General features: G+C 36.8%; 1 protein-coding gene across 1 annotated transcript in view; it reads right to left on the bottom strand.

Annotated features, from left to right (window-relative positions):
- Nucleotides 1-26,666, bottom strand: part of USH2A (usherin) — a 763,885-nt gene that overhangs the window by 540,191 nt on the left and 197,028 nt on the right. The window contains exons 15-19 of the mRNA XM_063114845.1: nucleotides 23,458-23,616; nucleotides 8,136-8,630; nucleotides 6,825-7,094; nucleotides 5,081-5,247; nucleotides 1,718-1,862 (exon numbers count right to left, since the gene is read on the bottom strand). Coding sequence (XP_062970915.1) covers nucleotides 1,718-1,862; nucleotides 5,081-5,247; nucleotides 6,825-7,094; nucleotides 8,136-8,630; nucleotides 23,458-23,616 — 1,236 coding nt within the window. The remainder of the gene's footprint in view (nucleotides 1-1,717; nucleotides 1,863-5,080; nucleotides 5,248-6,824; nucleotides 7,095-8,135; nucleotides 8,631-23,457; nucleotides 23,617-26,666) is intronic.

The raw sequence follows: 26,666 nt of genomic DNA, 5'->3' as shown, positions 1-26,666 counted from the left end.
CTCATCTACAGAAACTGTACTATTAATAGTGCTATACTCTGTTGCACATGAGGTACATATGGGAGGCACCATCATATGAAGCCTGAGGGACAAAAGATTTGGGTGGATGTATTGTTCTTGAAATGTTATTGGAAGTGATGTCATGAAGAAGATAAATTAGACTGGTGACAGCCCCCAAAGAAGTAGAATCAGAATGTTGAGTAGAGGCCACTGGGAGATATTTTCAATCGATATAAGAAATCACTTTTCAAAAGAGGTTTTTAACGATGGTATGGATTTGTTTGAGAGGTAGTGGTTCCCTTACCACTAAAAGTATCAAACATAGGTGAGACAAACACGCAGGTGAAATGTCACAAAGAATATATTAACATTGGCTACACAGTCACACTAGATGACTTTGAAGTGTCTTGCAACTCTGAGAGGCTGTGATTCTAGCTCTGCTCAGAAGGTTGGGTTTCTCTATTCTTCGCTATACCTTAGGCCAATCTTTGGCTTGTGTTAAGTCTTAGTTTTCACTTTTTCCAGGCTTCAAGACTGATTTCTCTTTTAATTTTTACTCTTTAATCCTCAAAATTGTGTCATTTTTCCTAAAGGAGACAGAGTCCTGTGTTATCCGTATTCAGTTACCCTTTAATAATAGAGTATACAAAAATAAATAAATAGTCGTATAGGAAAATGGTGTTTTGTACAAGTTAAGTACTCCATAAATGTATGCATGTGAGATATAGATTAAATGTATACAAATACAGAGAGTTCAGTCATAGAGATAATAAACCATAATTTATTGGGATTTCAGAGTTTGCACTGATGGAAAATTTGGAAAAGTAAATTACTTAAGATAATCTGAGCTAAATAAGTTCTTGAAGAACTAGGGGAAAAATATAGAATTGGACCTATTAATAATAAGGTGAAGACATTTAGGGAGGATGTCTAGGAAACATCTTTATAGCTAAATATGTTTTCACTATATATGTAATTCATCTAGGAATGCCTTAACTTCCTTACATCTGAACACTTGTTTAAAGAACACAAAGAAACTAAGCTTTGTTGGATTGTTGACAGAAAAACACTGATTTGAAGGTATACAAAATGCTAAGTAATTGGGTTACATAGCTGTTAGTAACACATATAATCAGGTTAGTATAAATCAAAGTGAAGCAAGCAAAGATTATATGAACCTCTCTTACTAAGATTATACCTGATAATAAGACTTTAATTTAAATCTTATAAACTTAGAAACTTCTAACTAATTATAAATAAAATAATAAGCAAACAACAGCCTATCCAATAAAGGCAAAATATAACACCAGGGCAACCCAGTAATTCCTGGAGGTCCCCATGGGGCAGGAGTGGGTAGACCCAATTCCACAAAAACAGTCAGGACTGAGGGAAGAAGTATCTTGAGGTCCTCATAAGAAGCCTCATAAATGTTTCTCTCAGTTGTCAGGATACCACTAGGACTTAGTAGCTAAGCCCTAGAGTCACTCTGCATCTAAATATATTTCTTATTATGACTCAGTTGCAATTCATAGCTCCTCGGCACTTCTTAAACTTGTTTTTTTGTTTAAAAATGTCAAGGTGGTAGCAATCAGGGTTAGTGAGGGAGCAGGAGAAAGCAGAAAAGACAAATAATCCCAAGCAGAGAAGACATTGAGCTTTGAAGGTATTTGTTTATAAATACACAATAAATTTTTCATTTCCGTTAAAACTTGCTTACCTGCTGCTAAAGTTTGTCCTGCTCCTGAAGCACTGGTTACACAACCAATTGAATTGCAGAGAGAAATAGTAAACTTGTATATCCTATAAGGTTTCAGACCTCTTACAACATAGGCCAGTTCTTGGGATTTAGCAGTGTATAACAGCTTCAAGGAGAAAAAAAGAAAAGAAAAATCAGATAATAGATAATCAGTGCAAAAACTATAACCTTGGCAGTCAAAGTTCCATGCATCCAGACAGAGGGAATTATTGCCAACTACTATTAGGAAAAGGGATTTTTTTTTTAAGAGTCTCAACAAGCCAGGATTTAATTGATAATTGTACGATCACACTGTTTTATGAGGTAATAATCCAGTTCCTGAGTGGATAAATGAGAAAACCAAGTTATTGCCTCATAAAGCAGCATGGTGGTATGGTTATTGTCACCAATGGTAGAAATAAAGATGGTGACACTGTCATTGTTATTGTGAAAAAATCCAAACAAACCATGGGACTTGGCCAAAAGTAACCCAGTACAGTAATGCTTATGCTATTTCATGAGAAAGATGTCACTATATTAAGTCAATCTTACCATTTTCTTAAAAAAAAAAAAAAAGAAGCCACAAAAGAAAAAGGAAAAAAAAAATTAAGCATATTACTGAACTTCCGTATGAGGTCAATTCTCAGTTATCTTCCTTATGCAAATACAGATTAGATCAAACAGTTATACTTTTTATAATATTGTTTTTATCTTATAATTTCAAATAAAAATAGCAGATTTGAGCAAAGGAGATTGAGAGAAACTCTGTAGTCTGTAAACAAGTAATTAAGCCACCAATACTGAGAACTGGTCCTATCATTATAACTAGAATTGATCAAAAGCAACCATGTAAACTTGCTTAGGCTGTGAATACAAAGGCCACAAAAACTATATTTAGAAAAAATGTTAAAACAGACAAGATGACACCAACCGTAAGTACAAAATAATTTTCTTAGGGCTATTGATATATATTTAAATAAAATAATCTTTCATAAATATAAATACAGGTCATTTTCAAGTTTATTAACACTTGGAGTAATTTGCTAGATATTTTCCCTTTAAGAGACAATAAAATTCATTTGAAATATTTGTCTTGGTATTGACTGCAAAATTTCATAAACTGAGTAGCTCCAAAAAGCAGTGTGATTGTAATACAAGGATATTTCAAAAAGTTCATGGAAAATAGAATTAAAAGATAATACAAATCTTTCCACGACCTTTTTGAAGTACCCTCGTATTGAATATAGAGTTTAGAAACCATTGTTCAGAAGTAAAGGTGGACTCAAAGATTCTAAAAATCTAGGAACAATTTAAAACTTTTGTGACTTTTTTGCAATTACATTTAGAACTAACATCAAACACCTAATTATTCTCTATTTCACTAATTCTAAAATGATTATTGAGGTATTAAAGCTATAAACTTTTCAATACTGTACAATGTGATTTAAGATTTTCTAAGAAAAATAAGACTTTAAAATGAGATAAATTTACTGAATATTGTAACAAAATTCATCCTATTTAGAGCAATCCTGGTGAGATTTAGTATACATTTTTAGAAAATAGATTGTTGTTAGGATAAAGGACATTCAGATATTTCTTATTTAATTTAGAAAGTTAAATAATTTTTTTAAACAAAATACTCTTTGTAGCAAGAACATGAAATGCAATGAGAAATAGAAATTATAAACTAATGTTAATTTTGATAGGTTTTTACTTTTCTACATATGGTTGTTATAAATTACATGATTTTAAAAAGACATAATTTGCCCCATAGCTTAAGGCATATAAAATTATCAGTCAGATAGACTTTGTCTTTATCATTATAGAGCCAATTTATATGTCCTATAAGATTTATCTGCTTGAAAATTTTCCATAGGTAAGTCTTTAAATAGGAAATAGAAGCTTGAAATCCTACATTGATATTATCATTAATTCTATGTATTTTTCCTCCCACATTCTTAGGCAAAGCTTCTGTAAGTTATTTTTGCAGTGGTCTTTTTCTGGACATCTTGGCTATTTATTTACCAAAATTATAACAAGAAACACTCAGGGCAGTTCGGAAACAATTTAATTATTGAGAAGGTGAAACTGTGGACTTTGCTCTGCTACCTTTGACTTCACTTCATTGAATTAGAATTAGAAAGATAGGTATTTGTGAGGGAAACAGCATAAAAAGAATAAAGCAACATAATTCAGCCACGAGGAAGGGCTTAAAAAAAAAAAGATTTATTTTCTTACCCTGTTGAATGACAGCTAGTTTACAAAGTGTAATGTAGTCCTATTCCATGAATAATAATCACTCACAACAAAAAAACAGCAGGAAGAAGAAACCATCTCAGTAGAGAGAATTTCGGGCAGTACAGCTGGTCACCCATTTTTGTGTGGAAAGAGAAGTTTCTCAAGGTGAAAGATACCTGGACAATATGGCAGCCACTTGGCTCTACAGTCACAGGCATGAAAGAAGAACAACTGGAAGATCAGGAAGTAGGAAGTCTGGGAAAGAAGCATGTGAATAGACCTACTGGAGTAGTCATGAAGTGTGAAGATCTTTTTATCTCATGCATCTCCCTCAAAAGAGGCACTAAACAGCCAGGAACACAGAATGACTCATCCAGTTCACATCAGCCAGCCTCTGTGCCAGCTGCCCCAATGGTGGTAAAATGGGCTATTAGCGTGTGTATCAGCCCCCACACCACAAACTTAAGAGACCAAGAGCCTCTCATCCTCCAGGACTGTTATGTGTATCAAATGATGTAGTCCATGTACACAGTAAAGCCTCAGTAACCATTAGCTATTATTATTATTCTCATTACTGCTAGTAGGAGTATGAATTATTACAAGACAATATGTAACTGGTATATCCAAAACCCTGAATATTCATAAATTTTGATATAAGCTATGATAAATTCCATTCTTCAGATATTTTTCTAAGGAAATGGAAATATGCATAAAATGTACATATAAAATGTTCTTATATTTCCTAAAGAATTAATGCAACATAAACATCAACTAACTGTGGACTGTTTAAATACATTTTTATGTGTCCAATAACGTGACAGTACATGGCTACTGAAAGTCAACCTCTTGAGAAATATTTACAGACATACGATAAGTGGAAAAAGCAGGTCGTAGGAAACAAAATTATACCCTTTTTTCAACATATGCCTATATTAGAAAAAATAAGTGATATACATAGAGTCTTATACACATAATATTATGCTAAGAAACAAAACGCCCCATTTAATGAATTCACAGGGAGAATTCTGTCACAGAATTCTGCAAACATGGAAAATGTCAAAATGAAGATATAATTCAGTTCTGAAAGGATATTGAAAATAACTTTACCTGTGAAAACACCACTGGAACAGATTGAGGTAATTGCTCAGAAATCATGTTGATGTTATACTCCACAACTTTTCCTCTTGTAACATGGTCTGCTGGCTTCTCCCAGGAGACAATGAGAGCGTAGGACGAGAGGGGAAAGACTGAAGGTGGGACCATGAACACAGGCGCTGCCACAGACAACAGAAACAACAATGTCAGAACAACACATGCTGACCCACTACGTTTTCACACTGAATTCATGCATTTACTTTAGTTTCTGAAATACCCTGGACCTTACAGAATATTCTGATTTAAAAACAATAGGAGAATATACTAGTGTATATAACATTAATGTTATCTGCAAGAATGTTCTCCATCTTCATATTACCAATTAAGATATTTTCCATTTAAAAAATAAAAAATCTTATAGGAATTTGCTTGTGTTCTTAAACGTAACTAGTGGAGAATTGGGTAGAAAACCACAGACCTTATGAATATTTGAAAGAAGTGACAAAAATAGAATATGCCTCAGTTCACAAAGTTTGGAACAATGCAGAATGATGTACTGGATTTCTCATGTAAGGAATATTTCACTGGGTCAAACCGATGTAGCCGGGAGAATACTACTCCTCACAAAGGGGTAAATCTAAAATGTTCTAAATAACCTCAAAGAAATTTCAAAGTTTTCAATAAATCTCGATTGAAATGTTCAGGGTATATGCACACACACATTCCCCTCCCCGCCATCCTTGAGATCTTAATATGGATTTTAAATGTGCTAGCCACAGGTGTATGTATCATCAAAGGACCTCACCGTACTTTCATTAGCCAGTGACCCATAAGATTATGAGGGGCCAGTATTGCAGTTTTACTCATTACCTTTTATTTCTGACCTTGATTTTCCCTTCCAGAAGACATGGCTCATCACTTGTGCTATCGTGGCACTATTACTTGTCCAAGATGTCCAGTAGTCATTAAGAGATGCTCAAGCACAATGCACATTTTATTCATGAAATGATTCCCTTGGATATCAACCTAAAGCTACGCTCAATCTCCACAGTCCTGACAGATCAGATTTAGACCAGGACTTGGGTTTCTATGGATATCTATAGATTCAAAGCATAACAAAACTGTATTTTTTTTTAAAGGCTCATGAAATTTGAAGTGTTTTTAATGTAAAGAATAAGGTGGATGATTAAAAATATCTCATTTGTCTTAATGAAGATACCTTAAAAATATTAAATCTCTTTGCTCTTCTTCCTTACCGTAAGGCCAACCGCTTATAAGGATACTTGTGAATAACAGATTTTGATGGGCAGGATTCTCTCATTATGTACAATCTAGTACCTATACTATCTGTTTTGGAAAGATAAGTGAAAGCAAAAACAGATTTGTGAAATTGGTAAGAGTTATCCCTTTCATTGAACATAAATTATGCTGAATATGGAGCAAGAGGAGTCATGTGGCCAGCCCACTTCAGAACTGGAAACCAAAGGCTAATGTCAGCGAACATTCCCAAAAGGCTATCACTTTGGTTAAGTCATTTTCCTTCCATTCATTAATAGCTAAAGCAATTACTTTTTTCCCCTTAAAACCTACTGCAAGTACATTATGACCTTGAGTTGTTTATGTAACTGACTCATATATTAATTTTTTCTTTGGTCCATGTAAGTTTATAATTTTTGTTTTTCAAAATGTACTTTAATTTGAAACAGAGCTTTCATTCAGAGGCTTTAAAAGTAGAGTTCAAAGCATTGATCTTTACCTGCTTCTCCCGTTCTCCCTGAGATCGAGGCAGAAGACACGCTGCCAGCCATATTCACAGCTAAGACCCTAAACTCGTATTTGGTGTATGGCTCCAAGCCAGTGATAGTTGTACTTGTTTGGGGAGGCTTTAATGCATTTTCATTGGCTGATCCTGCAAATGGGTGAGGACTGAGCCAGCCACTGCTCTGGAACACTCGACTTTCTTCAGATGTGGTTTCTTCAGTAGATGCCAATCTTTTCATGTATAGTTCATATCTTATAATTATTCCTAGAAAGTTTAAACAACGAACGAATGTACTCATCAGAAAAAAGGGCTTTTTGGGGGGTGAGGTGGAGACAGTCAGCTAAAAAGTGCTGACTTTCCATTATTATTCTAACTAGATTACCTGTCAATTTCTTGAGTAATCTAGATGTAGTAGTTTAGTAATCTAGATGACAGGTGCTTATAAAAGACAACAAAATGATGGACAGATAAATGTATGAAATGCTATTAAAGGGATATTCATGGAGGAAACAAACCAAAAGGGATAGTGTACAAACTCAAAATAGCTCTAATTTATCATAGGTGAATGCAATCATTTTCAGCATAGATGGTCATAATTTCTACTAAAAATGGCTAATTCTTTTTGAGAATTTTATCATTGTACCTCCAATTTGTATATTTTCAAACTGGGGGATTTTAATTTAAATATCTGTTTAACATAAGCACTGCTTGCATAAATATTATAGTTAATTTCTACCCAGTTTTTGAAGTAACTTAGAAAGCCTAAGGAAAGATTTTGCCATAATATGTACATGATACAAGTTACTAAAAATCTATAAATGTGTGTCTGGCCTATCTAACCAAGGGTTCAGTTGTATGAACACAAAAAATAACTTAATGGAGTCAGCTAGCCTACATACACATTTTTTGTATTATTTTATACCCTTTTCTTGTTTAAAAAAGAAAATTTACTGCTATGGGTGCCCTAACTTGTGACACAGTCAAATATAATGCATTTCATAAGTGAGTTTTAAATTATAAACATCATTTGTGTTACAGCAGATGTCATTAAGAGCAAAGATAATATTAGCCTTTTAAGAGGCAATTTAATTGAATGGAATTTGTTATTAGATTAGAAGAAATACTCTTGTTCCCCTGTTGATACCAGGACAAACAGTCTTATATCTTCAGAAATTATTTCTCAATTATTGCATCACACAGTATAAAAATGAGCACACTTGCCACACTCTTTCTGCACAATTCCAAATGTGTAGATTCTCATTCTGTCTTGCCCAAGAGGGGGAAATCTAGACCTTGAATTCTTACCATTTGGTTGCATTGGTGGAGACCACTCTACATGAAGTTCTGTGGAACTGATTTTCTGCACCTCAGGTGGACTCATCCTTTGGGGAGGGGCCTGGGCTGTGGTCACTGTCATGGGCAAGCTGTGTAAACAGCCCCCACTAGTACATGCCTGTACAGAAAAATTGTACTTGGTGAAGGGAACCAGGTTCCAGACGGTAGCTGAGGTATCATGACCTTCATAGGGAACACATGGCTGAATGTCAACCAAAGGAGCACAGGACAAAATATATTTCTCTATAGGACCAGAATGATTTGAGAGGGCAGTCCAGGTAAGTGTCACAGAGTCTGACCTAATAGGAAGGACATAATTTAAGTTCAAGTTTCCCTCTGGGACCCCAGGTTTTGTCCTATAGATGACAGCTGCACTCCTTGTTGAACCATGCACATTGGTGGTCTGGATGTAATAGGAATATGAGGTATATGGTGACAGGGCAGTGTCTAAGAAATATTGAATATCTGAAATAAAAAGAAAAAAAGACAATAGTTACATTCCACAAATTGGAAAAAAAATCATTTCTAATTACTTCCCTGTTGTATTATGTAACTGTATAAACTATACCAATCCACTCTTTTGAATAAGAATATCTTTTACATTTTAAAAATTGAAATAAAGCAAATGCAGGTTACTTTTATTATTCAGTATAATTTAAGAAATGTGCCATGTATAATAAAGAATACTCAGAAGTTTGTTTTACTTCTCGTTTTGCTGTTTATAACATCCTCTTGAGAGAAGGTCTGAGAGAAAGTTCTTGCGGTTCTCAGAAACAGAAATAACTAGAGTTATTTTTGTCCTCCACGTAACTGGTTTGCTTGTTAAACACTAATACGCTGGACCAAGGGTCAGCAAACTACCACCAAGGGCCAGATCTGTCACTGGACCAACATCCTGACTAGAACGTTTCCTGATTTTCTGACTTAAAGAAACTGCGTGAAATTATAAATGCTTATTATGTTAAGCAGATAAATTTTGAAGACTTTGTTATCAGCAATGGAGGACTTACACAAGAGAAGTTCTGGATAAGCAGGACTTCTATGCATGAAGGATTGTGAGGGCAGAGAGAAGTAGAAAGACAAGGTGAAAAACAGCAGCAACAGAAGACAGACAGTGGACAGGACCAGGCCTGCACCTGGAATTCCCCATTCTCTGAAGGGACAACAAGCACGTCATTGGACTGTGAAACATACAAATGCCAGAGTGGCTGCCACCTGCTCCCTCATGCGACTGTGTGTGTGGGAGGGGAAAGCAGAGTTGCATTATACAGGGGTACCGTATATCAATATGCAGGTCTCAGTACATTTACATGCTTACAGTGAAATAGTTAAATATTCAGAATCTGATTTTAACTCACAGGTTTTCTTGGTTTCTTGAATGGTAAGGATGTACTGTTGAGAGGCAGGGGGCCTATTATGAGACCTTCTGTGGCTGGGGAAAGTTAATGCTTCAGCCTCTGAGAGGGCCAAGGTTGGGTGTAGGACTTGGGAAAGAAATCTCAGAAAATTCCCAGCAATAGCAACAGTCTAGGGAAGGCTAAGATATTAGAGCGATCATGAGAACTTGACCAAGCTGAGAACGAATATGTGTTCACCAGCTTCATGCATCAGATTGCAAAGGGTTGAGATCTGGACAGCTATACCTTGCAAATGAGCCAACGACCGCTGAAGGATCTTCTGCAAAGGGCCAGAAGGAGCTGTCTTTCCCCCAAATGACATGATGGTGGTTGAGTGAGGGGAATAATTGAAGATTGAACACCATGAGTGGATATCTGACAGAAAGGTAATTTTGCCATTCTATAATACGTGTCATTACAAATTCTTCATGAAAATATGTTGAGCATTGTATGAGAGTCCAAACAGGACACAAAAACCACAGAGTAATTTGCACAAGGAAAATTTAATATACAGAATGATTGATTACAATAGGGTTTTACTTCCTATAGGGTACAGAAAACTGTAATATATATATATATATAGGAATAGAGGAGACAGGGAAAAGACTCTTCTATAAAAGACAGTCACTACCCCTAGTGCTAAGGCAAGCACCCATTAAAGAAATATATCTGGAAAAGTCCCCTAGAGCTGAGATCCAGACTTCATTGGCAAGGGTGCAGCAGTGGCCCACTAGATGGTGAAGAAGTTTGCTGAGGATCCATGAAGGCAGAATTCCCTGGAAACCTGCCCTTGTACTTCCTGAGATGCCACACCACCAAACTCACTTAGTGCCAGGGAAAGCTGCCCATGAGGAGGTGGGGTATACCAGAACTCACTGGGAAGCCATACTCTGCAGCGTCCAGGGAAGCTGCCCACTTGGAGGTGCCTATTAGTGGAATTTACTGGGACTTCCACATGCTGTCCTCCAGGGTGCTTGCTGCAGAACCCACCATTCACGGGAGTGGTGCCCAAGAAAGCTGCCCTTTGGGGTCCTGGGGAAAAGCTACCTAAGGGTGGTACCATGTATGGCTGGCCATCATGTGTTGACTGGTCTGCTGGGAGGGGTACACCAGACCAGGAAGAGAAACTTCTGCCTTTTGCAGGGTCTCTCCAGCACCTTCTACTGCTAAAGTTGTACATGATATCAGCTGGCAAAAGAAATGTTAACAGGTTCCAGCTCCATTACCAAAATGTAGGCAATGAAGAGTGGGTTAGGAAGTGAGAGGCAGTAAGTTAAAAACTGGCACAAGTATACTCTAAAGAATATTTTATGACACCATGGTCCTTAGCCAAATTCTTGGGAAACATTTCCTCGGGAAGCGTCTAAAATTATTTATAGTTTATTTACAGTAGAACAATATTTAAGTAAATTAAAATGAAACTTTTCAATGGATTATAGTATTTTAACATTAGTCTATTACATTAATAGGGTTCTAATATTATATGTTATTTAAAATAATAGTGATGAAGACCAGTGGCAACATAAGAAAAAAACACAGAATGCAATAATGCATATAGTCTTGATTATTATGAAAAATAAACTGGAGTACACACTACAGAAATTTGCCAAAATAAAATTAGTCATTGTACTAGAAGGATGGAATTGTGAAGCTTAAAATTTTCTTCCTTTTAAACTTTCTTAATTCGATACAACATTTTTATACACACCAAAAACAAAATTGCTGCTGAGACGAATTATTGCATAAGAACAACATGAGATTTCCTTTTGGAAATACTAATAAAATAACATACACATGGATTCATTTCTTTTTAAGTATGTTTAATATCAAATAACAAAAAATGTATTTTCATTGATATCTGATTCTTATCTTCTTCATTAGTCAGTTTTTATATTGTGAAATCAAACCAAGAACTGTTATCTTCGGAGAACTTAAGTAATCTGAGAAAATCCAGATTCATACTCTCTTAATTCCTTACCTCTGCTGCATTGCAAAATTAAAATGGGTAGCAGGGCAGAGGGGTGTTAATATTCAGTTTTTTTTAAAGTGCCCTAAGCATGCTTAAATGGAGTACAGCTGGGAGAATATTACAAGATCCCAGATTTTCCTGAATATAGAAAAAAGCAAAGTAGCTATGAGCTCCTATTACAACATTATACACACACACACATGCATTTACATACCTGTATATGCAGTACCTTAACACAACCCTTTTTCATACTTTATTTTAATAGCTTGATGAATGTCTTTCTTCTACACTAGACTTAACATTCTGAGAAACAGGGTCCATGTCCTTCTTACCCCACATTGTATTCATAGCACATAGAAGAATATCAATAAATATTTATTAATTCAATCAGTGAAACTGATGAATAAAATTCTCCATTCCTCTTTAGAAAAAGAGATATCCTCCACTAAAAGATTTGCTAGTAGTATATTGATAGTATACTAAATAATTCTAGCAATTATTCAAATGACTCCTACATTGGTTTGAAATTTATTAATCAAACACCCTACTTGTTGCAAATACTAGAGTATCATTGTCACAACTGGAAAAAAGAAATTTTTTTTCTGTCTATGATAACTAGAAATTATATATATTCTGTCACATAAATAGTAGTTTAAATAAATATTTATTAGATTAAATTAAGTTTATCTTTATTCTACATAAGTTGAAAATATTCACAAAATTTGAAAAATAATTGAAGACTAAAAATGATGGAATATATTCTATTTAACATGTCAAAAGCTAAACTACAAAAGGCAAAAATTAATATCAATGCTGAATATTCTAAGAGACTGTCTGGCATAAGCTTAAACTAAAGTCGGAAGATATATCCTGATGATAATTAAAAGAAGTTCAGCACTTACTGCATGCTTGCAGCACTTGAAAAATAGAATATAATTCCAATAGATCAGAATGCACAAGAGTAGTCTACTTGATAAGAAATTAGAATAATAATTGAATCAAGGTGGGAATATGTATGGTAGGAATATTGTCTAAAACAATTTATAATATGAACTAAATAAAAGCATTTGAAAGGGTATAGATAGGATTTCCATTGATGATGTCTTAACAAACAAACAAAAATGACACTGAGGTTGAAAGAGCACATATCCCTAGGTGTCACTTGCCTTGACTAGGATAAAGATCATTATCTCCATCTTTAACTCTGAGTTTGAAAATTTGCTCCCTCACCACAAACTTCTTTACTTGCTGGGCTACATTCACACTCTTGCCTTAGCACTGATTCATGATCTTGGCTGGTACCCCCCAGGTTTGCAGCACTCCCCGACATAACACCCACCAAGGCTACGTGGAATTGCTCGCGGTTCCTTAATGCACCTTATTTTCTCATATACCTCCATGCCTTCTAATGCACAATTTCTTCCGTGAGAATCACTCTTCCTTTACTACAATAGCTGGTGAATTCAGCTCATGTCACCTCCTTATTTGTTGAAACTTCCAGTGGTCCTCAGTCATATCAAGGCCACAACAGGCATGGCCGCTTTCCCCACTCCCATCCTGTCCTGTGTTTTCTTAACACTCCGATCTGAGTCTATTCTGGTTCAACATTTAGTGCACTATGTTGTAATTTTGGTTGACATCCATCTCCCCTCTCAACAGGGAGAACCATTCCTTCCATCTTTGCATTTCTAGCACTGATGTACACACTGAATGAAACTTCATGGAACAAATGAATAATTTTTCCAGACATATCTGACCCATTTTTCTAGGAAAGAATATTAAGAAAAACTTAAAAACCAGCCACTTGTTATCTTCTCTTCTGTTTTCTTTCTTATCCTCTTCCTGTATCTTATGTTTCTTTCTTTCTTTCTCTCAGACCTAACTGAGCCATCATACCACTTGTCACATTGGTCTTTCAATGTAGTATGGAAAATAAGCATAATAATATTAAAGGTGAAAATAATAAATAAAATAAAATCTCAGGGTTCACTAAGACATATTGTTATCTAAAACTCTCAAGTTAAAATGTGTTAATGTCTCTAGATGATATAAGCAATTATCACATGTAGAAATAATCATCCCCTAGTTTCTCTGTGGAAGAATTTCCCCAGAGTGACATTTGAAGGGCTATCTCCCCCACTCCTGCCATCCAAAATGGGAAAAAACTTATCTGACTGTGAATTTAGGCAGGGAGGGGCAACAGAGTATGCTGAGATCAGCCCACCAATTTTTCTCTCTTTGAGTCTGTCTTCCTGCAGGAGAGAGGGTATATTCTCTAATCTGGCCTTCAAGTAAGTAATAAAGATAATTCTTATTTTTAAATTTAATCTATCTGATAATTATGTCTAGTGCTCCTTTGGTGACAAACCCTAATAGCAAAAAAATATGATTTACTGACCACTCCCTAAACCCGTGACACTAACAAAAGGGTACTATTTCTTCCAATAACAGTTCTCTTCACACAATTGACGCATAAGATACCTAAGAGCTACTCAGATTGGAGCTACAGCAGACACAGTATTAGTACTGATATGTACAATTCCCAAAGTGCTAACTTGACCTGTACACTTTTCTATATGAGGATGCAAATGAGTGAAATTTATTTAGGGAAACCGTTAACTTATTTTAGTTAATTATTCAGAAACTTTAAAATTATTTCACCATTATTAGTGCTATCACTAATAATAAAGAATTTGAAAGATGTACTATGATCTTAGGATGGAAACTACTGTCCTGGAGAATCCCACAGTACCCCAGGCCAGCTAGGAAGAGCTTCCTTTCTAACAAAGAATTCTATAATGGTTTCAACCAAATGATCAGACTTGCTTGGAAGACAACACTATTAATTTTCTTTGAAAAGTTCAATGATTCTCCACCTATAATTCCAAATGCCTTTATTTAACCCAAAGATTTGTGTTCATCCAGCTGAATATAAGTAGTGTTTCCTTTTCATATTACATATGCTAGCCACGTGCTGGAAATAAAGTAATGAACACGAGTGTATTATTAGACTGATACAAAGTTCTGACAGTGTTAACCAATTGTTTTTACTGTTCAAATGCCATCACGCAGATAATTTTCACATCATTAATTATAGTGATTGTCAAGAAATGCCAGAAGTGGCATTTTTTAAATGAAAAGCAAGGTTTTAGGAAATAATACGTTGTTTAATAGGATTTTATAAATGTCTGATTACTGAATGAATATATATTTATTATGTAAGAAGTTGTTATTTGGATTCCATAGTAGTGTGATCATAAAAAAGAGCCACAGTGATGTAGTCACATGTAATGTTCTATAAAATAGATCACAACATGTTACTATAGAAAACATGCCTCTGGATTGAACAGAGCCATTGGCCATTTTAAGTTTAGTTTCACTATTGAATTAAGCTGTATGGAAAATAGGATGACCTTAATTCACAACTTCAGAAATAATTCAACCAGTGGTACTGTCCTCTTCAAAATCATTTTCAAAACTTTTTGTAACTCCTCTCTTCCTCTGTCACAAAAGTTTAAGTTTCAGGACACCTGGATCATGCTGATATTTGGAAGAAAATAAGCATTTTAGTAGCAGGATTTTAGGATGCTTTGCCAACATGGCAGATGTAGACAGATGTTCATTTTCCTCTGCAATCTGCATCATGATGTTCAGAATTTCCATTAACTTCAAAGAAGACTTGGAATACTGAGAGACATTTAGAGTTAAGAGAAAGTGGTGGACATATAAGCTAGTTGCGAGTCATATGGAATTAGGTGCAAAATGTTAACCTACTGTAGTATACATAAAATAAAACTGTGTTATGTAAGAGTTTTAAAGTCAGTGAATATGTTAAAACAAGGCATTCTCCTAACCATTTTTTTTTTTTTTTTTTTTTTTATTATTTTTTTTTTTATTTTTATTTATTTATTTTTTTTTTAATTTTATTTTGTCGATATACATTGTAGCTGATTAATGCTCCCCATCACCAAAACCTCCCTCCCTTCTCCCTCCCCCCCCTCCCCCCCAACAATGTCCTTTCTGTTTGCTTGTTGTATCAACTTCAAGTAATTGTGGTTGTTATATCTTCTTCCCTCCCCCCCCGATTTGTGTGTGTGTGTGTGTGTATGTGTGTGTGTGAATTTATATATTAATGTTTAGCTCCCTCCAATAAGTGAGAACATGTGGTATTTCTCTTTCTGTGCCTGACTTGTTTCACTTAATATAATTCTCTCAAGGTCCATCCATGTTGTTGCAAATGGCAGTATTTCATTCGTTTTTATAGCTGAGTAGTATTCCATTGTGTAGATGTACCACATTTTCCGTATCCACTCATCTGATGATGGGCATTTGGGCTGGTTCCAACTCTTGGCTATTGTAAAAAGTGCTGCGATGAACATTGGGGAACAGGTATACCTTCGACTTGATGATTTCCATTCCTCTGGGTATATTCCCAACAGTGGGATGGCTGGGTCGTATGGTAGATCTATTTGCAATTGTTTAAGGAACCTCCATACCATTTTCCATAGAGGCTGCACCATTTTGCAGTCCCACCAACAATGTATGAGAGTTCCTTTTTCTCCGCAGCCTCGCCAGCATTTATCGTTCATAGTCTTTTGGATTTTAGCCATCCTAACTGGGGTTAGATGGTATCTCAATGTGGTTTTGATTTGCATTTCCCGGATGCTGAGTGATGTTGAGCATTTTTTCATATGTCTGTTGGCCATTTGGATATCTTCCTTAGAGAAATGCCTACTTAGCTCTTTTGCCCATTTTTTAATTGGGTTGCTTGTTTTCTTCTTGTAAAGTTGTTTGAGTTCCTTATATATTCTGGATATTAATCCTTTGTCAGATGTATATTTTGCAAATATTTTCTCCCACTCTGTTGGTTGTCTTTTAACTCTTTTAATTGTTTCTTTTGCTGTGCAGAAGCTTTTTAGTTTGATATAATCCCATTTGTTTATTTTTCCTTTGGTTGCCCGTGCTTTTGGGGTCGTATTCATGAAGTCTGTGCCCAGTCCTATTTCCTGAAGTGTTTCCCCTATGTTTTCTTTAAGAAGTTTTATTGTCTCAGGGTGTATATTTAAATCCTTAATCCATTTTGAGTTGATTTTAGTATACGGTGAGAGGTATGGATCTAGTTTCATTCTCCTGCATATCGATATCCAGTTATCCCAACACCACTTGCTGAAGAGGCAGTCCCTTCCCCAGTGAATAGGCTTGGTGCCTTTGTCAAAGATCAGATGGCAGTAAGTGTGTGGGTTGATTTCTGGATTCTCTATTCTATTCCATTGGTCAGTGTGTCTGTTTTTATGCCAGTACCATACTGTTTTGGTTATTATAGCTTTGTAGTATAGCTTAAAGTCAGGTAGTGTTATGCCTCCAGCTTTATTTTTTTTGCTGAGCATTGCTTTGGCTATTCGTGGTCTTTTATTGTTCCATATAAATGTCTGAATAGTTTTTTCCATTTCTGAGAAAAATGTCTTTGGAATTTTGATGGGGATTGCATTGAATTTGTATATCACTTTGGGTAGTATGGACATTTTCACTATGTTGATTCTTCCAATCCAAGAGCATGGAATATCTTTCCATCTTCTTGTATCCTCTCTAATTTCTCTCAGCAGTGGTTTGTAGTTCTCATTATAGAGATTTTTCACCTCCTTGGTTAACTCAATTCCTAAGTATTTTATTTTTTTGGTGGCTATTGTAAATGGGCAGGCTTTCTTGATTTCTCCTTCTGCATGTTCACTATTGGAGAAAAGAAATGCTACTGATTTTTGTGTGTTGATTTTGTATCCTGCTACTGTGCTGAAATCATTTATCAATTCCAACAGTTTTTTTGTAGAGGTTTTAGGCTGTTCGATATATAGGATCATGTCATCTGCAAACAGGGACAGTTTGACTTCATCTTTTCCAATCTGGATGCCCTTTATTTCCTTCTCTTCTCTGATTGCTCTGGCTAGTACTTCCAACACTATGTTGAATAGGAGTGGTGAGAGTGGGCATCCTTGTCTAGTGCCTGTTCTTAAAGGAAAAGCTTTCAGCTTTTCCCCATTCAGGATGATATTGGCAGTGGGTTTGTCATATATGGCTTTAATTATGTTGAGATACTTTCCCTCTATACCTAACTTATAGAGGGTCTTTGTCATGAATGAGTGCTGAACTTTATCAAATGCTTTTTCAGCATCTATAGAGATGATCATATGGTCCTGGTGTTTGAGTTTATTAATATGGTGTATCACATTTATTGATTTGCGTATGTTGAACCAACCTTGCATCCCTGGGATGAATCCCACTTGATCATGATGAATAATTTTTCGTATGTGTTGCTGTATTCTGTTTGCTAGTATTTTAGTGAGGATTTTTGCATCTATATTCATCAAGGATATCGGCCTGTAGTTTTCTTTTTTGGTTATATCTTTACCTGGTTTTGGTATCAGGATGATGTTTGCTTCATAGAATGAGTTTGGGAGATTTGCGTCCGTTTCAATCTTTTGGAATAGTTTGTAAAGAATCGGTGTCAATTCCTCTTTGAATGTTTGGTAAAATTCTGCTGTGAATCCATCTGGTCCTGGGCTTTTCTTTGTTGGGAGCCTTCTGATAACAGCTTCAATCTCCTTTATTGTTATTGGTCTGTTCAAATTTTCTACGTCTTCACGGTTCAGTTTTGGGAGCTTGTGTGTGTCCAGAAATTTATCCATTTCCTCCAGATTTTCAAATTTGTTGGCGTATAGTTGTTTATAGTAGTCTCGAATGATTCCTTGTATTTCAGATGAATCAGTTGTAATATCGCCTTTTTCATTTCTAATTTTTGTTATTTGAGTCTTCTCTCTTCTTTTTTTTGTTAGCCATGCTAATGGTTTGTCAATTTTATTTATCTTTTCAAAAAACCAACTTTTTGATTCGTTGATCTTTTGAATTGTTTTTTGGTTTTCAATTTCATTCAGTTCTGCTCTGATCTTAATGATTTCTTTCCGTCTGCTAACTTTAGGATTGGATTGTTCTTGTTTTTCTAGTTCTTTAAGGTGAAGTGTTAGGTTGTTCACTTGCCATCTTTCCATTCTTCTGAAGTGAGCATTTAATGCAATAAATTTTCCCCTCAATACTGCTTTTGCAGTATCCCACAGGTTTTGGTATGATGTATCATTGTTTTCATTAGTTTCAATAAACTTTTTGATTTCCTGCTTGATTTCTTCTTGGACCCATATGTCATTAAGTAGAATGCTGTTTAATTTCCATGTGTTTGTATAGTTTCCAGAGTTTTGTTTGTTATTAATTTCTAGTTTTAATCCATTGTGGTCTGAGAAGATACATGGGATAATTCCAATTTTTTTGAATTTATTGAGACTTGATTTGTGACCTAATATGTGATCTATCCTGGAGAATGATCCATGTGCTGATGAGAAGAATGAATATTCTGAGGTTGTTGGGTGGAATGTTCTGTAGATATCTGCCAATTCCAATTGGTCTAGAGTCTTGTTTAGATCTTGTGTTTCTCTACTGATTCTTTGCCTAGATGATCTGTCTAATATTGACAGTGGAGTGTTCAGGTCCCCTGCTATTATGGTATTAGTGTCTATTTCCTTCTTTAGGTCTAATAGAGTTTGTTTTATAAATCTGGCTGCTCCAACATTGGGTGCGTACATATTTATGATTGTTATGTCTTCTTGATGGATCAGTCCTTTTATCATTAAGTAGTGTCCCTCATTGTCTCTTTTTATGGTTTTTAGTTTAAAGTCTATTTTGTCAGATATAAGAATAGCCACTCCTGCTCGTTTTTCTTTTCTGTTTGCATGGTAAATCTTTTTCCATCCTTTCACTCTTAGTCTGTGTGAATCTTTATGGGTGAGGTGGGTCTCTTGTAGGCAGCATATAGTTGGGTCCTGCTTTTTGATCCAGTCAGCCAGTCTGTGTCTTTTAATTGGGGAATTTAAGCCTTTAACATTAAGAGTTGTTATTGAAAGGTGTTGATTTATTCCTAGCATTTTATTGGTTGTTTGGTTGTCTTAGGTGTCTTTTGTTCCTTGCTTTCTGATTTACTGTTTGGTTTCTTTGTTTGTTGGTTCCTTAGGTTGTAGATAGTGTTTTTGTTAGCTTGTTTTCTCTTCATGAATGCCATTTTTATTGTACTAGCGGGTTTAGATTTTTCTTAGGTTTTTATGGCAGTGGTAGTTAATTTTCGGGAACCAAACCCAGTACTCCCTTGAGGATTTCTTGTAAGGGTGGTCGTGTGGTAGTGAACTCCCGCAGTTTTTGTTTGTCTGAGAAATATACTATTTGCCCCTCATTTCGGAAGGATAGCCTTGCAGGGTAGAGTATTCTTGGCTGGCAATCTTTGTCTTTTAGTATTTTGAAAATATCATCCCATTCCTTTCTAGCTTTTAGGGTTTGTGATGAGAAGTCTGATGTTAACCTGATTGGGGCTCCCTTATAGGTGATTTGACGCTTCTCTCTTGCAGCTTTTAAGATTCTCTCTTTGTCTCTGAGTTTTGCCAATTTGACTATGACATGTCTTGGAGAAGGCCTTTTTGGGTTGAATACGTTTGGAGATCGTTGAGCTTCCTGGATCTGAAGATTTGTGATTTTTCCTATACCTGGGAAGTTTTCTGCCACTATTTTGTTGAATATGTTTTCAATGGAATCTCCATTTTCCTCCCCTTCTGGAATACCCATGACTCGGATATTTGAGCGCTTGAGGTTGTCTGATATCTCTCTCAGATTTTCTTCCATGTCCTTGATTCTTTTTTCTTTCTTTTTGTCTGCTTGTGTTATTTCAAACAGCCCATCTTCAAGTTCAGAGGTTCTCTCTTCAACTTCGACAAGCCTGCTGGTTAAACTCTCCGTTGTGTTTTTTATTTCGCTGAATAATTTCTTCAGTTCAGCAAGTTCTGCTACATTTTTTTTCAGGACATTGATTTCCTTGTATATTTCCTCTTTCAGATCCTGTATACTTTTCCTCATTTCATCATGATGTCTAGCTGAGTTTTCTTGTATCTCATTCAGTTTCCTTAGAATTATCACTCGAAATTCCTTGTCAGTTATTTCAAGGGCTTCTTGTTCTATAGGATCTAGAGTATGAGATTTATTAACTTTTGGTGGTGTACTTTCTTGATTTTTTGTATTTCTGGTGTCTTTTTTTTGGTGTTTATTCATTGTGGCAGGGGGTTTCACAGTCCACCAGTTTGAGACTAATGACTAACTAGGATGTTGCTGTGGTTGCTAATTTGGTATGGCTCCCGCCGTGACTGCTCAGTTGGCCTCTAGTGTCTTGTGTGTGTGGTTGCCTCGGGTCTTGGGCTTCTCCGGGGATCCACCTTTCTGGTCAGCTTGTACTCTGCTGGGCTGGTGGATCACGTACCACAGGGTGTGTGATCTCTGTTGAGCTTTCACTTTCTGTACAGGACTTCTCCCCGTTCCGTGTGCTCTGGCCCAGGCTGTTAGATCGTGCAGTGGCGACCCCACCGGGTGTGTGGTTTCTGTCGAGTCTCCCCCCTCTGTGCACACTGTGCTGGGCTGGGGCGTGTCTTCTGCACCCCTCGTCTATCAGCTGGGCCTTCAAGACCCTGCTCAGCACCGCCTCGCCCAGGAAGTCTATCAGGTTTCTGCTAGGCACAGACAACCGGTCTCTCTGGGTGCCTTTGTAGCACTGTGTAGATCTTTCTCGGGTCTTGTTCACCTTTGTATCCCCCCGGTATAAACCGAGTCTAGTGCCCGCCTGCAGCCTGCTCTCCGGCAGGTTCAAGCGGACCTGGGAACTCTCCTACCACAGTATTCCCAACCAGAAATTCGTTAGGCTTTTTTCCAAACTGGTGGTCGCAGAGATGTTATCTGCCTCCCAGTAACAGGAAGTTTACCGGGGCGGAGTCCAGGGTGTGGTGGAGTGACAGTCGGCCCGCCCGTACTTTCTAGCCCTCCCAACACTGGTCGGGACGCCCCACACCCCCAGCCCCGCCAGAGAACCGCGGAGGGAGTGGGAGAGGAGGCCGGCCCGCAGGGTCCGGAAAGCCCCGCGCCAGGCCAAGCAAATGGGCTCAGTGATGGCCGAGCAGGGCGGAGCTGCCCGCACCTGGGAAAATGGAGGCAGCACCGGGGCAGTGAGTGGCCTGGTGGTGCAGGCGGGAGCCGCGTGGGCCAGGGATCACTCACAGTGCTGTGCCAGGTCGGTCGCTCGCTCTGTCTCTGGTTTGTTGCCTTCCGTGTTCTCGGCGCTGCCGCCTCGGGCTGTTCAGTCGCGGCGCCGCTCGGGCGCTCCCAGGAATCTTCTTTAATGCCGGCCTGAAACCTCAAATCCTGAATAGGGCAGCTGGCCGCCTTCCGTGCGGCCCCAGCCTCCGGGATCCTGGCTGCATCCACAGCAGCCCTGGCGCCGTGTTCCCTGTTTCAAGACTCGCTTTTGCAGCTAAGAATCAGTTCTTTTCCTGCTCCACACTTCAAAGCTGTTGCCTGTAAATGAGGCAGCCTCTCCTGCCGGGGGCAAAGTGGCGTTGAGCCCCCACGACCGGCCAGCAGCAGCAGTCCTCCCTTAAGAGATGGCCAGAGGAAGGTCCACAAGTTTCCCGGCTGCCTGAGGCCCAGTGGCCACCTTTTCCACCTCAGCTACTCCGCGCCAGCCGCTGCAGCCGCCGCCATCTTGAAAAACCTCTCCTAACCATTTTAAGGACGATTATGGATTCAGTGTTTTGAAATAGCCTTATATATTTTTCTAGCTGATTATGCATGTTAAAATAGAATTTGGAAAATTGGGTATTAAATGAGGAGAATAAAAATGAAAACTTGAACTGGAATCACTGCTCCAAGGTTGCTTAAACTAGTTTCTTAAACTAGCTTGTAGCTAAACATGACTAGAAGAAAAATCACAGAAGTCAGAGCTGGAAGGATGTAAAAATTTCTCTTTCTTCATTGTTTTTTTTTTTTAGGGAAACTGTGTTTAAGACACCTGAGTAAATGTTTTTTAAAGACAATGGATCCTAGTTTGACTTCTGCAAGCTCCTCTAAAATCCTCACTTGTTCACATTCTCTTTCAATTTAAGCACATGTTCTGTTCTATTTCTGTGGAAATAACAAGGTATGCATAAAATTACATTATTTGCTTTAATGTTAATACTCTGATTCCAGATTTTTAAAAAGTCCTTTGTTTAACCTGAGAATTTTAAAAGTTAAACCTACTATAATAGAAACATTTGATACATTTTCTGTAATAGTTACACTCAGAGAAAGCTATAGATTCATCTGTTGTGAGTCTTTCAGTACTTTTAAATTAAAATTTTGAAATTCACAGATTATTTTAATACCTTTTAATTACCTTAAACAATACGCGATGAAAGTTTTTCATTCATTGATCTGCAGACTAAGATATCACTTTAGAGACTGTTATAGCCTACAATCTATTTAGCAATGTACCAGGATTCCATATGCCATACACCATAACTTGAAGGATTATTAAATGTCTGAATTATTTCCCATATTTTGATGTTACAAATAATATAGGTATGCACATCTTTTGTGATTTTGTGTTCCTTTATGACTATGCACTTGAGATAAACTCCCTACTTTACTAGGTTTGCTGAGTCAAATGGCATGCCAAAAGGGAAGGTTTCTACACATTTTAACAATCTGTCGCATGTGAAAAGTTGTACCAAAGAACCCACACAGATACCCCAGCAGTGTATGAAAAGTTCCAGCTTCCCCCCATCCTCATCAATGCTGGATGGGGTCATTTTTTTCATCTTTGTAAATTTGATGAGTGTTATGCATTTGTCACATAACAAGGTCTCATTTTTATTGCATTCCTTTGATTACTAGTGAGATTTGTAATTCTCTCTACTTGAAGCACTCCATGCTAGACAGAGGAAACCACAATGACATTTATCCTCAGCATCAAAGAACGTAACTAATGTATCAATTCTCAGGATATTATATCTCTCCATCACCAACCCCTTAAACTCACTGTATGGGAATTGATCTTCAGTTGCGTAGATTTCAAAACTGTCCCTGAATAAACTGTAAGTAAGCCGGTGGGCATTTGGTGAATCAGGTGGACTCCAAGAAAGATTGATAGCAGAAGAACTTTGAACTTGTCCTCTGGGTGGAGGTTGCTGGGATGGAGCTAAATTACAATGGAGAGAACATTTATTAGCAAAAGCAATCAATAAACACATAAGTAAACTCAAGTAAGATATCCAGCAAAGAGGTCTTTCTGATTCAAGACTACTTTATCAAGAAGGCATGTGGTTTACCAAGACATTAATAAACAAAGGGTATGTTTCATCAGTTCTGTAAAACAAAGCTTTTTATCTATAAGCATAAAACAAATTTGTAAGACAAACCAGCTGACACAAATATAGTTGGGGGTGGGGGGACGACAACAGCTTATATGAAGCATTTATTTGTCTATGTTTTTTAAAAATAACCATGCAAGAATGCATAAAATTTATTTTCTACTTAATTTAAAAGTTGACATAAATGTCACTGAAACTTGTAATTTAAGGAGGAAAATTTTTAGATTTTTAAGAGGAAGATTTCCATTCCATTAAGCACAAAGTCTTATCATGCTTCACAGAGCACAGTGTAAAAAAAGAATAATATTTGGTGATATAAATAACTATAGATGTTAAATAATCTAAATATTATCAAGAAACATTTTGAATACACTATGTGAATATACCAGAACCTGTAAGAGGTACTTTTAAGATGTAATAGGACTGCTGATCAGGCAAATAACATACATTTAACTACTTTAGTGATATTTTGTATAACATAAATATATACCATGAAAATGTTATCTTCTGTCATTGTAAATTTTCCTTCCTATTTTTGACAGTGAGCTCTTTTTTTCCCCAAGAATACACAAAGGTAAAGAAGAAAAAAAGTCTGTATTTTTTTAAAGACAATCAACCCCCAGTTTACCTTCTCTCCTGGTTTAAACAAGATGCATAATCGTCCACCCATTTACAGAAGCATAACCTAATCAGACTTTCTCATTAAATAAGATGTCAAGGGTACAGTATACTGTTATCTTACTTTTTAAACCATTAATCCTTTCATTAAGAAATTTTTTAAAATCATGTAAAAAATTCATCTAATAATTATCAATATTTTCATATAAAATATCTGTATTTACTGGATAATTCATTCAGGGTCTGAGGAGAAAATAGAAATTACACTCAAATTACCTAATCTGGGGAGAGCTTAATAAAGGAACTATTTTCAAAAGGATAGTCAAAAGAAATGGTGCAGTACTCTGGGGTATGGTAACAGAGAGATCTTCTACTGCTTATATCAGGGGTCTTCAAGCCCACCTTGAACTCTAGGTGTAATGATTGATTAAAAAAACTCAAAGGCTTCATCATATCATCCTACCCATGTCTAAAATTTACTACAGCAAAAGGTCACAGAATACAATGGACAAAGGAAAAGGCATATCAGTGAAGCTGAGAGAAGTGCAGGTGCAAGCTTCCAAGAGTCCTCTTCCAATGGAATCACACAGGACATGCTTAATTCCCCTAGCAATGTGTTGTGAAAACACGTGTAAAGTGTTCCCAACCAGGGAAGCTCATTAGGAACTCAATGCCCAGGGTTTTTATTGGGGGCTGTTCAAGTAGGCAGCCTCTGTCTGACATGTACCAAAATTCCAAACTCCCACAAGGAAAGTGTAAGCCATATATGTACCAAAGTTTAGGCACAGTGATCCACTCTTGTCTGGGGATGGTGTGGACTCTCACAACATCCACATTCCCAGATGCCAACAGCCAACTTTGTAAGCAGGCCTTTCTAATGACAAGCAGTCCGGGCTGCTATGTGAACTCTTTTCTGTATGCTATCCCTAACCTGCAGGAGGACAAAACTCAGGGACAGAAAGGACTGTATGAAGAACATCTAATGACAAGAGCTGTGACCACTCGTGGAGGGAGTCAGCCCGCTCAAGGCCACTCCTACACTGAGACAGGGAGCTGGGGATTAAATATGCTGACTTTCCTTTCTATCTGGCCTCCAGATGGCTGGTGGGTTCCTCCTAGTAGCTGAAGTCAACTAACTTAAAACCAGAGGGCACAGTAGCCTGCTAATGCAGACCATATAGTCTTGGAGGACAGAGCTGGGTGCAGAATCATGGAACAGTGAGGTGGAGTAATCTTGCACACCAGGCAAAGACTTTCAAATAACAGCTGTTACCAATTAACCAGTACCCATGAGTGATAAACTCCATTCTACAGACATAATGCAATTACATAGTAACATTTTAAGATAGTATTTTAAGAGCACTGGATATGAAACATATAAAATTCCATATATTATGCATAGGCTTCCTAAAGACAATGTCTCTGATCCTAAAGCAGATAATATTTACATAGTATTTTTCAGGACAAGTATTCAAACTAGATAACTCTCACTGTTTCCCTTTGTCCTTTTCTTCTTTGGAATTTGCCATGTTATATTAAAATTCCAATGGTCCATATGCCTATTTAGCTATGGGACAAGAATAGTAACAATCTCAAAGTAACACACGAAAAGAGAACAATTTCCGAAAAGCACCTTAAACTTTGAATTCAGGGATTTGCCATATTTGAAGTGGTCATTTTGATTGGTTTAGCAATGACAGTGCTTTTGATCCTTTCAGTGGATTTTAATTTTAGGCTTCAAATCCTGTTCTTGGTGGAACCACGAAGATTCATAAACTGCCCCACTTGTAGCACACTCAAAGAACCTTGCAATTCATGGCTATTTAATATTTTTTAGTGAATATTACTGATTACATCTAAAATTCTGCATGCTATCAGGAACACAAAAGACTTCAGAGTTAGAGCAATCAAAACTGACCTTCAGACTATTTTGTAAAACAGCAAAGTGCTTTAGGGATGACTGAAAGAGAGATAGAGGTTTCAGTGCTATGTCAAAAGGTGGAGAAAAATAATCTGCATTACATGAAAATTTCCTGGGCAACATAAGTTCTCTCCACACACAGGCTCTTTTCAAACACATAAGTTGATTGCTTGCTATGACCATCTCTAACCACAATTTGGTTCAACTTCACAGCATAAATAAACAGTACCTGTTTGGCATTTAAATGGGAATTTTCATAGACCAGAAGTTTTAGATGACTCAACATCACTTTAAGAATGAAAATTATGAATATTGGCCATGAGATAACTTGAACCCACC

The sequence above is a fragment of the Cynocephalus volans genome, chromosome 11 (assembly GCF_027409185.1).
Source record: "Cynocephalus volans isolate mCynVol1 chromosome 11, mCynVol1.pri, whole genome shotgun sequence".
NCBI lineage: Eukaryota > Metazoa > Chordata > Mammalia > Dermoptera > Cynocephalidae > Cynocephalus > Cynocephalus volans.
Note: the sequence above shows the minus strand (reverse complement) of the source record. Positions and strands in the feature narration are given on the sequence as shown.